The sequence below is a fragment of the Saccostrea cucullata genome, unplaced genomic scaffold (assembly GCF_032062105.1).
Source record: "Saccostrea cucullata isolate Sc308-1 unplaced genomic scaffold, CSIRO_AGI_Scuc_v1 ctg843, whole genome shotgun sequence".
Lineage (NCBI taxonomy): Eukaryota > Metazoa > Mollusca > Bivalvia > Ostreida > Ostreidae > Saccostrea > Saccostrea cuccullata.
This window is the reverse complement of record NW_026924530.1, coordinates 125,716-140,580: the sequence shown is the minus strand read 5'-3', so window position 1 is coordinate 140,580 and position 14,865 is coordinate 125,716. Positions and strand designations below refer to the sequence as shown.

Below are 14,865 nucleotides of genomic sequence, written 5' to 3'. Positions count from 1 at the left end.
TAAAACTAGTGATATAGGGGTCCTATTAAACTAGCTTCAGTATCCTTCTCCTAGGTGAGAAGTGGAGTTTTTTTTTATAGATCTAAAATCAAAGGAAATAACAGTTGGTAGCTCCCCTAGTAGGAAAGGTTTAAATATCTTCATGTATAGATACACATATGGACAGTTCAGTATGAGTGAAAATTGTTGCTGCATATCTCAAATTATATTAATTTTCATGTTTTTGATTTTGTTCATTGGATCATATATACATATACAATCGAACACACTTGTAGCATACACCGGTCCTTATAATACAGTGACACTTGCAGTGATGTGATTTTCATTCTCAATGAGTTTAAAATATATTGTAAACTTAAGGAATAACAAATAATGTTTATAAAAAAGTAAAATTGTCCATTGTTGACTCTTTGGTACAACCGTTTTTACTGTATACTAATATAAATTTACATTTTTGATATTTTTTCTATGCGTAAAATTGTCATGTTCCTATTCTCTTGGATGGGATTTTTTATTCTTGGAGAGTATCTATGTAACAAATATTTACCACGGCACGTCGAGGCGGGATGTATGATAATTCTGATTGTTGATTCTTAATGTATTATTGCACAATGAAAGAAAATACTGGTACAATTTTTATCTCAACTTAAAAGTTGAGATGAGTTTATCAATTAACTTGAGCATTCACATTGGTGTAATTTTTGCAACTTAAAGATCTTTCTTTAGTAGCTGATGTGTAAGCACTCTCTGGTCCAATGTTCAGGCACCATTTCCTGTAAGGAAGCATAAGCTACTTTTTAAATTATTTTTAAAAATTGGGATGGAAAAGAAGTCTCGTTTATGTTTTGGTACCTTTTTATCAGAGAAACAAACTTCCTTCCTAGGAATATGAAATATTCAGATATATCTATGTCTTTCTGATGACTCACATGGAGGTTTTTTTAACTAGAAATAAGAAAATCCTTAGACAAATTAAGGACATTTATATGTAACCAAGAAATCCTTATTGTTTTTTTATGTAGTGGGTACGTGTATCAACTAAGTCACTACATTGTATATACCATGTATGTACATATTGACAAAACTTCATCCCTTGTATGCTATATTTAAAATTTTGTGCAGTACATTAAGTGACATGTATATCTATGTCAGTAACCACCATTTGGTAATGAATTATTCCACATCAGATGCAACAGTCAAGCAAAAATTTAGGCTTAGTATTGTAGTTAACATATTAGAAAGTAAGCATAGAAGGAAATATTTTTTATTTAAGGAATGACTCTAATTCTTGACAGTATTGTCGAGTATAATCTGGTTTGGGTTAGTTTACGCTTTATAATCCGCGAAGCGGATTAAAAAAAAGCGTAAACTGACCCAAACCAGATTATACTCGATAATATGGCCAAGAATTAAAGTCATTCCTTATAATTTAATTTTAAAATAATTAAACAACTTTTGATGTAAAATTGTGTTGCTTTTTATAAGTTCAAATTTACCGCGCAATAATACAACCGTAGTAACGGAAGTGATTTTGAAGCGAGGGGAGGTAATAACTGATACATAGATCTAGCAGCCATGATGTTTGTTTACATGAGGTAAGAACGAGTAATTGTTTAAAGTTGAAGGTACATTTAGTAAATCTGGAATTTTCCATGGATTCCGAGGACTGGAAATGAGGGGATTGCATGGATATGATGATTAAGCTGGTCGTCAAGGGGGTGTTTCCCCATACCAAACCAGATTATACAAAATGTTATGCGTTCCTTTTTGGAAATCAACCAATGAGAGGCGAGAATACAAATAAAATTAAATTATAAAAGGATGGATTGAGCACAGGAAACCACAGGCACTTGTCCTGAAATAATTTTATTTAATCTATATTATTATGCTTTCTGTCAGTTTGTCTCTATATAACCCATACCCCTATTATTCTCGCAGAGTGTTCTAAGGATTTATATAGCGTATGCATACTATGCCGAGATAGTGCACGGCTTCCATTTCTGACGAAAATCCGACAACGCCCATACCGGGGAGCGAACTCACGACCCCGAGATTGCCAGTCCGACGCGCTACCGATTACGCCACAGACGCCGTTATCTATAGTGTTGTACTATAATATATATAAACTTAGTTTCAAATATTTTACACTTAAAATTAAAAATAAACAAAATAATTCTTCTAAAATAGTTTCTTGCAACCCCCCTTCCTTCACTCAAATAATATTCTCTAAAACTATATGTAGATTATACCTAAAGCATGGAACGTTCAAAAGTAAAGAAAAAGATTATGACGTACATGTTGCAGTAGGTGACGTCATAATAGAGTAGACGAATGTTATAGGTGATGAAACATTGGGAATGAAGAAAATATTGCCGTTTTTATAGAGTAACAACACTCAGCATAATAATAACAATAGTGTTGTTTTGCGTGCACTATGCCTAAATAGTAGTCAGGGTTTGACACATTTTAAGGTATAGATATAATAATTAGCTCTTCTGGTTATGTGAGAATATGGTGTCTGTCTAGGTGTCCATCTGTCTGTAAACATTTTTTCGACAAACGCTACTTCTCCTTTACGTTTGGTCTGATTCCAGTATACATGTAACTTGTCACACAAGTACACTGCACTAAGATGCACAATATGATGCATCAGTTTTTGGTTTACAGTGTTGTCATTGTTATTATAAATATGAAGAAGAAGGGGCTCCAAGGGCAAAAATCGGCCTTAAGTTAGAAATGAATGACACTTTTTCAAATAATACATTAGGATCTAAAAAGTATAAAACCCTTTATATTTTAGCAGGATCATTTGTAGTTTTTCCCTATTGTCATTAAGAATTAAGATATTATTTTTAGAGTTTCATTGGGATCTGACATGAAGCCGGTCACGTGATCAAATTCTATAACGCCGGAAGGTCATTATAGTATATTTGATCACATACCAACTTCATGTCATTCCCAATGAAACTCTAGAAATGATATGTATGATTGTGTATTTTTTTATTTTTGTGACAAGGAAAAATAGGCACTGTTTAGACTTTGTTATGAAAATGCAACATAACATATCTACGACGTCATGTGACGTAACAATCAGAACTTTCCAAATGGCTCGTGCAGTTTGCTTTCCATAACCAAGAAAATCTGATCATGTGACCAAGTGCATGTCGTTTAAGAAATAAAATATTATTTTTAGAGTTTCATAGGGATATGACATGAAGTCGGTCACATGATCAAATTCTATAACCCCGAAGGGCGTTTTAGTAGATTTGATCATGAACCGACTTCATGTCATACCCAATGAAACTCTAAAAATGATATTTTATTTCTTATATTTATATTTGACGTTTTTAGTCGTGTTACAAAGAAATATAGGCATTATTTAGACTTAGTTTTAGAAATGCAACATGACATATCTACGACGCCATGTGACGTCACAATCGGAAGTTTCCAAATGGTTTGTGCAGTTTGCTTTCCATACTCAAGAAAGTCTGATCATGTGACCAACTGCATGTCATTGAAAATTGAATTTCAAAATTTATTAGCATTGTTATATAAGGAAAGGCATCAGCAAATGTAAATATTTAAAATTTAATTTAAATTTCATTATCATTGTTATATAAGGAAGACATCAGCAAATGTAAATATCTAAATTTGGCATTCTTTTCTAAATAAATGACATGACGTCGCCTTTAATTATTTAACATTTAACGGCATGGGTTGATGGTACCATAAATATGGACATCACACATTGAGCATTGATTTTTAGTTGGGTTTTCTTCATTCAAAGTTTCTTTTTTTATTTCTATTTTAGCAATGATGAAAATTCTGATAAACTATTACATGTACAAACGTAAAATTTAACATTGACAGTAAACAGTATGTCAAAACCGCCGTCACTGTCCAAGTGTTCTCTTGCATAGCAGGATGCGAGCTTCAACTGGTACACACCAACTGTCAGATTTCGAATATCCTCTTCACTTAATCTCGGGGAGTCTGGAACAGAAGTTATTTTTTCCCATTTGCACGATGGTTTATCTAGACCACCAGACTTGATTCTTTCATGAAGTTATAGAACATTTTGTTTTTTTGAGAGATAAAGCATGTTACAGCCCAGTTGATCTTCCTTTGTTCTATGTGATAACTTCTGACCAGTACTTAATCATCAAGGCACAGGCGATTTTTACGTATATAATCAGCAATATATGGTATTTGACTATTCGGAAAAACCCAGTCAAGATATTTCCATTGTTTTATGCGCTATTTTCCAGACTCGACGATCCATCGTATTTTCGTGACAAGTCTTGTATTTCAGTTTTTACACCAAGGTCATCCAACAATTCAACAGAATCTCTAAAACCTCGATCAACGATAAGGACATCTTCTTCACAAATTCATTGCTTAAATTTTTCAACATCGTTTCCAATTATACTTGCGTGTCAAATTTGGAGCATCGCTATTTTTGCCATCACGGATTTAGGGGCCAGTCACACTAAGAATATAACCAGTCGTAGAAACAAAAACCACTGGTGTTACCAGAGTGTGGTGTTTATGCAAACTAGCACTTGCGTTGGAATTGAACTCTTTTGTATGTAAATGTAAGTTGCATCAGCTACCAATATGGCTGGAAACTTTCTTAACTCCAAATACATGTAAAGATTGCGCTATTGCTATGCTTTCTTTCTAAGCAAGAAATTCTTCAATATCATCTGTCAGTTTTGAATATTTTTGATATCCTGAAGAACCAAAATGATTTTGAACTACCATATATATATATTGGATTCCGAAACTTCATAAGAATCCTTAAACAAAGATACTTTGTAAGTTCCAGTAAATGTAACAAGCCTCTTTCTTTACTCCTCACTAAGATATTAACAGTAGTGAAGGAAAAACTTCAAGAGTACTGTGCAACAATATATTCAAGAACTGGTGTGAATCAAATGTGGATACTCAAAATTTCCAAAGAACTTTCAGACCACTTGAAATTACAAGATTTTACCAAAATTACAGCTTAAAACCTAACGATTTTTCAACTTTATACACAACCATTCCCCACGATAAATTAAATCCAGGTTTTTTGATATCATTAACAGCTGCTTTTTCAATAAAAATGGAACTCGTAAATTTACTTACTTGGTCAATGGTCATTTGCAAAATTATTTTGTTAAAACACATTCTGATTGCACACACAAGTACTCTGAAGTTGACTTTAAAAAGATGCTTGAGTTTCTGATTGACAATATCTATGTGGTTTTTTGGAGATCAGGTCTTCCAACAGTCTTTTGGAATTCCCATGGGTAATAGTTGCGCTCCGTTTTAGCAGACCTATTTTTGTATTCCTATGAAGCAGAATTAGTGCAAAATCTTATGCGTGAAAAGAAGAAAACACTTGTTGTGGCCTTCAACTCAACATTTAGATACTCAGTATATCGACGACATATTGTCAACTAAAAATGGTAATTTCCATTTCTATATCGATACGGTATATCCTGGCGAGCTTGAGAAAAAAAAAATACCACAGAGTCTGACACATCTGTTTCATACTTAGATATTTTACTTGAAAAAGACATTAATGTTAATCTAACAACCAAGCTCTATAAAAAACGTGATGACTTCAACTTTTCTATCGTTAACTTCATTTACTGATACAACCATGTAATACCTTCATCACCTGCATACGTTGTTTATATATCTCAGTTGATTCGATAAGCAAGAGCATGCTCTACGTATGAACATTTTCTAAAACGCGATAAATTATTGACAAATGCAAACAAGTTAATGAAACAAGAATATCAGTAGTCTCGTTTAAAGTCATCATTTTGTAAGTTGTTTGGTCGATACAATGACCTTGTCAGCAAATACAATTTGTCATTGAGTCAAATGCTGACTGAGGTTTTTCATACTAATTGTCAGTCCATTATTTATACACTGAACTGACGACAGATTTTCCCGTTATTTCCCAATCATGACGAGGTATACACACGGCGGATGTGACCGGTCAGTTAGGGATGCTCACTCCTCCATGGCACCTGATCTCAACGCTGATGTTTTAGAGGTCCGTGTTTGCTCTGCTCCTATTTTGTATTGTTTTATGGACTTTAATTTGATATTGAATACTGTTCGTTATCTCCATATCCTTCATGCTTAAAACTATTAGTTATCGTTTATAGGAATGGGATATAGACTGCTTCAGCATTGGTATTGTTATGTACACAAAAGGGTTCCTTACATTGTTTTGTACACAAAAGTGTTGACCAAAAGAAGGAGAATGTCTTCACTCTACCTGAAATAAAGGGTCAAATGAATGGGGAACAGACTATATTCAAAATTTTTAACACTCTTTGACGATTGTTATGAAGAAAATACAATGTGAAGTTTTTATTGTGCGCACTTTTGCGCTTCCTATATAAATATATATAATTTTACAATCAGCAACAATCTTATTTGGGTTATGAAAGTCAAAACAGGTTTCCGAAAGGGGTACTCTTCTTAAAATAATATAATGATTTAGCATTTTCTGTCACAAGCCCTTATAAAATAGCAAAAAAGGGTTACACTGTGAGTTCATCGATTTTAAACAGGCTTTTGATACTGTATGGAGAGGCTGTCTTTGGTACAAATTATTTTCAAATAGTGTTAGTGGGAAGTGTTTCAACTACATTAGAAATACATGAAATATGTATGCAGGTATAAAATCAAGAATAACTGTGAACGTTGTGTCCTCTGAATTTTTCAACTGCAATGTTTGGGTTAGACAAGGTGAAAATCTTTCACTTTTTATTTTCATTGTATGTCAATGACTAAAACAATTATCTTACATAAAGGAATTTTAACGGCTTAGAGAATTTTTCTAAAGATGACCTTACCATTTTTATCAAACTGTTTATATTTTTTATTCCGATGATACGGTTACTTTGTCTGAAACTGCAAATGATTTACAACATGCATTACCTGAATTTTCTGTATACCCGGGGTATTGCAAAAAATGGAAACTCTATGTTAATAAAACAAAAAATTGTCATTTTTTCAAGAAGACCATCACCCAAACATACATTTAAATACAACGATGATGTTTTAGAAATTGTAAAAGTTTTTGATTACAGTACTTAGGTTTTTATTCTCAAGATCAGGGTCATTTTTCAAAGGTCAAGAAACACCTTTGTAATCAAGCACAACAGGCAATGTAACTTAAGACATTTTAAGAAAAATGCGTTTGTATAATCTATCTTTGGACTGTCAGCTACATCTGTTTGATAGTTGTTGTTCCTGCTTTGTTATATGTGTGTGAAATATGGGGATTCGAAAATATTGATATTATTGAACGTCTACATTTAAGATTTTTTAAATATATATTTTAAACTTAAAATCTAGTACACCGAGGTTTATGGTATACGGGGAAACTGGACGTTACCCGATGTATGTGCGCATTTATACAAGAATATCTCTCTGGGGAAAACTGATTCATGGAAATTGGAATAAGATCCGTAGAATTATTTATTTACATCTTTATAAATTTAATAAATACACCAAAAAATGGGATTAGTAATCCATGGATATTATTTCTTAATACAACGGTACTGTGTAATATTTGGACTCATCAAAATTTTCATAGTGTTAATTGGATTGCAACTGCAATAAACCAAAAAAATCTTAATTTACAACATTAAATTAATTTATGTAAAACATCTGACATGGCAAGAAGAACAACTCCGATTTTTCTCTTCGCCGGTTTACATTCCTGTAATCTGATAATCTCTTATCAGCAACTGACCAGATTCAGCTAATTTTGCGCACGCCTTCATTCTTCCAGCGTGCATTGCTTTGTCAACATACATTCGCCAGTCATCTTGATTTGTTTTTGTTGTGAGCCATTCAATCACTTGTTATCGCAGGTACATAAGTCTACTCTGTTAGAAGAATTTCTAATTCAATTTATTGTTGGATTATCCTTTATATAGGTACATTGGTGAGATTCTTTGGATGCTAAAAATTTTGTGTATGCTTTACAATATTTGACGGATTTTGTGTTTGACTGGCGAAATACGTTAATACAATGCTATGGAGACCCTGTTTCATGCGCTCATCATCGTAATTACAACTTAGCAGGAGTAAATGAAATGTTGTGAACGTTTACGTATGTTGACTTGAATTTCTTTGTTCTGCTTCGCGCCAGTTTGCCGGTCTTGGAACCATGAATGACCTAGTGAACTTTGTGGCTATTTATATATTGCCCAGCATCCAAGATGCATTGCGGTAAACAGTCAAAATGGCGTCTGTTTTGATTGCTGGAAGTTCACATGTTAAAAGATTTGAGCACTATGTAAATCAAAATCGAGAATTTCAGAACTTGAATTTAAATCCAAACATTTTTGTAAAATTTTATGGTATAAGTGGAGGAAAGCTGACAAATAATTCCCACTTGCAGGCGTTAGAACAAAAACTTAGGCACGTTTCTCCGGACTTTCTCATCTTACATTTAGGTGGTAACGATCTGGACACAACTTCGGCTGATGAAACATACGCTTATGAGTTATGTTTACGACTTTGTTGTATTGCGGAAACATTTGCCCGTCGTTTCAACATTAAAAAGACAATTGTTTGCCAACTGATGCCGAGATATCGGACACGGGTATTAGATATAAATAGTTATAATGAACTAGTAATTAAATTCAATAGAATACTGAAGAGAGAGCTGTTAGGAAAAAACTGTTTGCAGTACTGGAATATAAAAGGTGTTAAAAACAGCCAGCGTCCAGTATTTTGCGATGGAGTCCATCTGAACAACGAATGGGGCATGCGAATTTACTACAGAAACTTGCGTGGTGCAATTATCCAATGTTTAAAATAAGATTGGTAGCAGGGACATCTACATCGTATGGTCCGTCAACATAAGCAGCACATTTTCATTCAGGTTCACTTGCAACTAAAAAAGATAAGTCTGTTCAACATCTGCACGATCTCAAGCAAATTATGAATTATAATATGTAATGAGTAGTCTTATTTATACGGTTAGTGGACAATGGTTTACAATTATGAATGGTAATCAGTATGTCTGCGTTTTATTACTGCATATTGTATTTGAGATCTCAATTATATGAAATGTCATAAACATAGATATAGAATACGCTACTTAAACTGTGTACAGTACAAGTGGTAACATTTTATGTTGGTATCAGATACACTGTGAGCTGGCACAGTTGTAAACGTACATTCCCGAAAGTATGAGTTTGCACAGTGAGCTGGCACTAATGCATCTCATATATATGTTGATACACGTACGGTTTAGAATGTGCTATGGCACATACTTTATGAATTTGTATGTACGCACGTGTATTATGTTTCTATGTTCGGGCACTATGATAATGTACGATATGTTCTGATACAAATATGATTTGTGTGCAAACACTTTCAGTTACTCACTTGTGCATATGCGTACATTAAGTAGTTATGATGTCTTCTTTTATTCAACGAATTCAATTGAGTATGAACGCTTTCAACTATGGCTATGATATGAGCATGATGAGCATAGACATGTATGTTGGACTCAATCATTTTTGTCAGGCATTTTCTTTAAAGCCATGTTTACACGAACGCTTGGTACATCTTCATTGTGCCAGGGCAAGCGGATCTGTAATCAGGCGAAGATTCCTGACGGGAAGTTGGTTTGAGTTTACAACAAGCATGTGATTTGTATGATATCACTTAAGTTTCGTATTTTATTCAAGGTAGGAACATGCCACCTAAGAGAAAAAGGAGTCGGGTGACAAAAGCTGCAGAGCCAACCGAGTCTCAACCAAAACGCAGCGCACCGTCTAAAGACCTGGAAATCGTGGATACAATCCAAAACGCAATACAAGCAGCCATTCCTGGTATTACGAAGGCGGTAATGGATGAGATATCCAAACAACAGACTAGTACTGACACCGCTATAATGCCAAGTCCTTCAGCGCCTGAGGGGGAAGCGGCCAATGACAGCGCTGTGGAGCCTACGGTTAATCTGGGTATTTCTAACACTTTCCTTGAAGCCCCAGAAAGTATTTCAAAGCCTCTAGCCTTAGGCATCGATTCTAAAATTAAATCAAAAATATGGGCAAACGAGTTCGTCGATTTTGGCACTTTATTAAAGCCAACTGAAAAACAAGTAAAATTTTCCATCGAAGAAGGTGATGATGGCTTAACATTTGTAAAGGAAAAATCCACCCCTCTTAAGATTGAATCCATTCCTCAATGGATGAAAGCTTTTCATATATTCGTTAGTATATTTTGCGAGAGGCACACAAATGATGCCACAAAATTGATGAAATATGCGTCTATTGTTCAAAAACTTGCTGACCAGTCTACTGCATCAGCAGCCATTCAGTATGACAAAACTTTTCGTCAATGGAGAGAAATATCTCCAACCAAACTTCCATGGGACCAATTAAACGCCGAATTGTACCAAGAGGCATTGGCATCCGGTATTCAGTCAAAGTTAAAGGGAGTAACACAAAAACCTACTTTTCGTCCCTTACAGGGTACCAAGGGGAGGGCAGGGAATAATAAACTCGTATGCTACAACTTTAATAATTCCGAACAGGGAATTTGTCATAGAAAAGATTGCAGATTCTCCCACACATGCCAACGCTGTGGTGGGGAACACAGTAGAAAAACTTGCCCATCAACCCCAAAACTCCCCAATGCAGCAAACAAAAATAAGCAAAAATCTATCCCCCAAATCGGATCATCAGAAAGTAAACAGTCAACCCTTAAACTTACAAAATAATCCTTTTGATATAGTAACTCCCGTGAATCCTCAACGGTTACAACATTGGCTATCAGATTACAATGAGAGTGACAAAAAATTTTTAGTTGATGGCTTTACAGAGGGTTTTAAAATTCCTTTTCAGGGTGTTCGTGAGCAGAGGTTTTGTAACAACTTAAAATCAGCTGATCAAAATTTATCTATCCTTCAAGAAAAAATAAATAATGAGGTACGTTGTGGTCGAGCAGCGGGACCTTTCAAAAATGCTCCATTCAACAATTTTCAGTGTTCACCATTAGGTTTAGTGCCCAAAAAACAAGAAGGGGAATTTAGAGTTATACATCATTTATCTTATCCCGAGGGACAATCTATAAATGATGGGATTCCGCAGGATATTTGCTCGGTTCAATATCAAACCATCGATGACGCGACTAATTTATTAAAACAACTTGGAAGGGGGGTCTTGTTTGCAAAGACAGATATTGAAAATGCTTTTAAAATCATTCCAGTCCATCCATCAGATCGCGAATTGTTGGGTTTTAGAGTAGGAGGTGGGTTTTATTTCGACAAAACCTTACCAATGGGCCTAAGTTACTCCTGTAACTTATTTGAAAGATTTAGTTCTTCATTGCATTGGGTAATGGAATACCACTACCAATCAAGCTGTGTTCATGTTTTGGACGACTTTCTTTTTATGGGACCAGCCCATTCAAACAATTGTTTGAAATCTTTAGAGAACTTCCTTCAATTATGTAATGACATAGGTATCCCAATTAAGAACGAAAAAACAGTGTATCCCACAACGACAATAACATTTTTAGGTCTAGAAGTCGATTCACTAACTATGGAAGTTAGGTTGCCAAGGGATAAGCTTGATAAGCTAAGAGATGCAATAGATTCGTTTAAGCACAGAAAAAAAGTAAGTCTAAAAGAATTACAATCTTTGATTGGATTACTTAACTTTGCTTGCGCGGCTGTCCGACCAGGTCGCACTTTCCTACGACGGCTAATCGACCTCACAAAAGGCTTAAAGCTACCCCATTTCAAACGGCGTTTGAACACAGAGGCTAGGGCTGATCTTGAAGCTTGGTCTGTTTTCATCAATAGTTTTAATGGTAGGTCATTGATATTAGATGATAGGTGGGAAACCTCTGAAACACTATGTATGTATACGGATGCAAGTGACCTAGGATTTGGGGGTACATTTAAAACAAAGTGGTTCTTCGGAGAATGGCCACAAGAGTGGGGCCAGTTTCACATTACAGTCAGAGAATTGCTTCCTATTGTGATAACTTTAGAACTATGGGCATCTGATTTACGGAACTCCTGTATTAATTTCTATTCAGATAACATTGCAGTGGTATACATCATTAACAAACAAACTTCAGCAGACCCAATAATTATGAAGTTAATGCGTCGTTTCATAGTAAATACATTAAAATACAATATTCTTTTCAAAGCAACACATATTCCAGGTGTACTTAATGTAGCTGCTGATCGCCTTTCTCGCTTGCAGGTCCGGGAATTTCAGGACCTATGTACAAATATGGACCCAGTGCCATCAGCAGTTCACCCAACAATGCTAACACTCTGAAAGATATAGCGACAGCCATTCTGAAGAATTCCCTCGCTCCTACATCAAGGGCAGCTTATGAAAAAACATTTGCTTTTTACGCTGACTTTATGTCAACCTACTTTCCTAATGTCTCTTTACTGCCTCCTACTACTGAGCATTTGGCGCATTTTATAGCTTTTTGTTTTCAAAGTAACATCGCAGCATCAACCTTGAAAACTTACATTTCGGCTCTTAGTTATAATTTCAAAATTCAAGGTTTTGAAGATCCATCACAACAATTTGTAATTCGCAAAATGCTACAGGGATATCAAAAGTTAAAAACAGTAGGAAGTGACACAAGATTGCCCATAACAACGTCAATTCTGAAACAGCTTGTAACTTCTTTAGACAAGTTAGGCATTTCAGCCTATTTATGCAGTATGCTAAAGGCAATGTATTTGCTGGCTTTTCATGCTTTTTTAAGGGTTGGTGAAATAACAGTTTCGTCTTCTACGAACGTTAAAAACGTATTAAATCTGGTCAATGTAAAACTCGTTTCGGATAAACTAAATTCCAGTGAATCTCTTGAGATTACAATGGATAATTTCAAACATAGTGCAGGCAAACATATACCCACGTTGATTCTACAAAGAAACGAATCGGAAGAGCAATTTTGTCCTGTTCAGGCTATTCAGCTATTTCTTAAAGTTAGAGGCCAGTCACCAGGCCCTTTGTTTGCATATCCAAATGGTGATGGGTTACTAAGACAACATTTTACAAATTATTTGCAAATGTCTCTTAAATGGGCAGGGCTAAATACGAGTCATTATAAAGGCCACAGTTTTCGAATAGGAGCTGCGACATGCGCTGCAGCAATGCGAATTTCAGAGGAAAAAATCAAGCGAATGGGAAGATGGCATTCCGACGCTTTTAAAAAGTACATAAGAATCCCTGTGCTTCATATTTAGATGAATTTGATCATGGGGTCATGGGTCTCTGATCAAATAGTATAAATTAGTATTTCACCCCTTTTATTTCTTCGCGAACGCATAGGTGAGGGTCAGCAGGTTTTTGAACAGTAGTTTTCCTTTCGGTTAATCTGTATATATGTTGCCGTAGGTAATGACTTTCAGACTTTTGAAATTTAACATTGGGTCATGGGGACATGGGCCTCTGATTCCACAATTGCTAGTGAACTATGGATGAGAGTTTGTTGTCATTTGAAATTTGACACTGGGTCATGGGGACACGGGCCTCTGATTCCACAATTGCTAGTGAACTATGGGTGAGAGTTTGTTGTCATTTGAAATTTGACACTGGGTCATGGGGACACGGGCCTCTGATTCCACAATTGCTAGTGATCTATGGCTGAGAATGTGTTGTCACTTGAAATTAGACACTGGGTCATGGGGACATGGGCCTCTTGACTTCATAACGGGTAATGTAGCCTTGCATGAAAGCATTTTGTTACTTATTGCTGCATGAATAATATGAACAGTTTCGTCACGAGGACAAGGGCCTCTGACAATTCTTAAAAGGGAAATGCTGACCATTACTTGTACATCTTTTAAGCACTTTTGTATAACACAAATGTAATTTGTATTCTTTATGTGAATGTTACTATATATCATATTAATTGAAGACAATAGTTTTGGGTGGGGTTTATTGTATTCATTGTTTCACCATGAACACAATAATGTGGCGATTTTTTATGCCCCACCTATGATAATTGGCTTAACAAAATGTATTTGTTAATTTTATGCACATGTTTTTTATGATTGTGTAATGTTTGTCAATTTGTTTAATTAGTATTTTTGCATGATTTGTCTCGTCATTTATTAGATCAAAATAAATGACAATTTTCAATTCAAACTCTCTTCATTTTGTTTTTACAATATCAAACGAAGCAAAACTATTGTCAGTGTATTTGCATAAAATCTTAATTTACAACATTAAATTAATTTATGTAAAACATCTGACATGGCAAGAAGAACAACTCCGATTTTTCTCTTCGCCGGTTTACATTCCTGTAATCTGATAATCTCTTATCAGCAACTGACCAGATTCAGCTAATTTTGCGCAAGCCTTCATTCTTCCAGCGTGCATTGCTTTGTCAACATACATTCGCCAGTCATCTTGATTTGTTTTTCCCACCGTCCCACCCAAATGCTTTTTATTTTTATCTTCTTGCCATGTTTGATGAGAGAAATAAATTGAACGATTTAAATCATTTTGTTCTTGGTATAGTAAAACTGTATGGGCGATTTTTTATGCCCCACCTATGATAATTGGCTTAACAAAATGTATTTGTTAATTTTATGCACATGTTTTTTATGATTGTGTAATGTTTGTCAATTTGTTTAATTAGTATTTTTACATGATTTGTCTCGTCATTTATTAGATCAAAATAAATGACAATTTTCAATTCAAACTCTCTTCATTTTGTTTTTACAATATCAAACGAAGCAAAACTATTGTCAGTGTATTTGCATAAAGAGTGTTTGTACCTCTTGTACCATACATATGGTTTTTGAGAGAATAAATGAATGAATACATTGTCGTATGTATATAA

The 14,865-nt window shown here is 34.8% G+C and overlaps 1 protein-coding gene across 1 annotated transcript; it reads left to right on the top strand.

Annotated features, from left to right (window-relative positions):
- The first annotated feature begins 7,643 nt into the window (after positions 1–7,643).
- Positions 7,644–14,770, top strand: LOC134266650 (uncharacterized). The gene is made up of 2 exons (XM_062748866.1): positions 7,644–9,998; positions 12,255–14,770. Exons 1-2 carry the CDS (start codon positions 9,731–9,733, stop codon positions 13,259–13,261), a joined length of 1,275 nt encoding a protein of 424 aa, XP_062604850.1. The 5' UTR covers positions 7,644–9,730; the 3' UTR covers positions 13,262–14,770.
- Positions 14,771–14,865: the final 95 nt, after the last annotated feature.

Excerpts from the sequence above, each read along its gene's own strand:
- LOC134266650 (XM_062748866.1), top strand. The coding sequence starts at position 9,731 with ATGCCACCTAAGAGAAAAAGGAGTCGGGTGACAAAAGCTGCAGAGCCA. Across the intron at positions 9,999-12,254 it reads GGAGCCTACGGTTAATCTGG|GTCCGGGAATTTCAGGACCT; the intron begins GTATTTCTAACA and ends TCTCGCTTGCAG.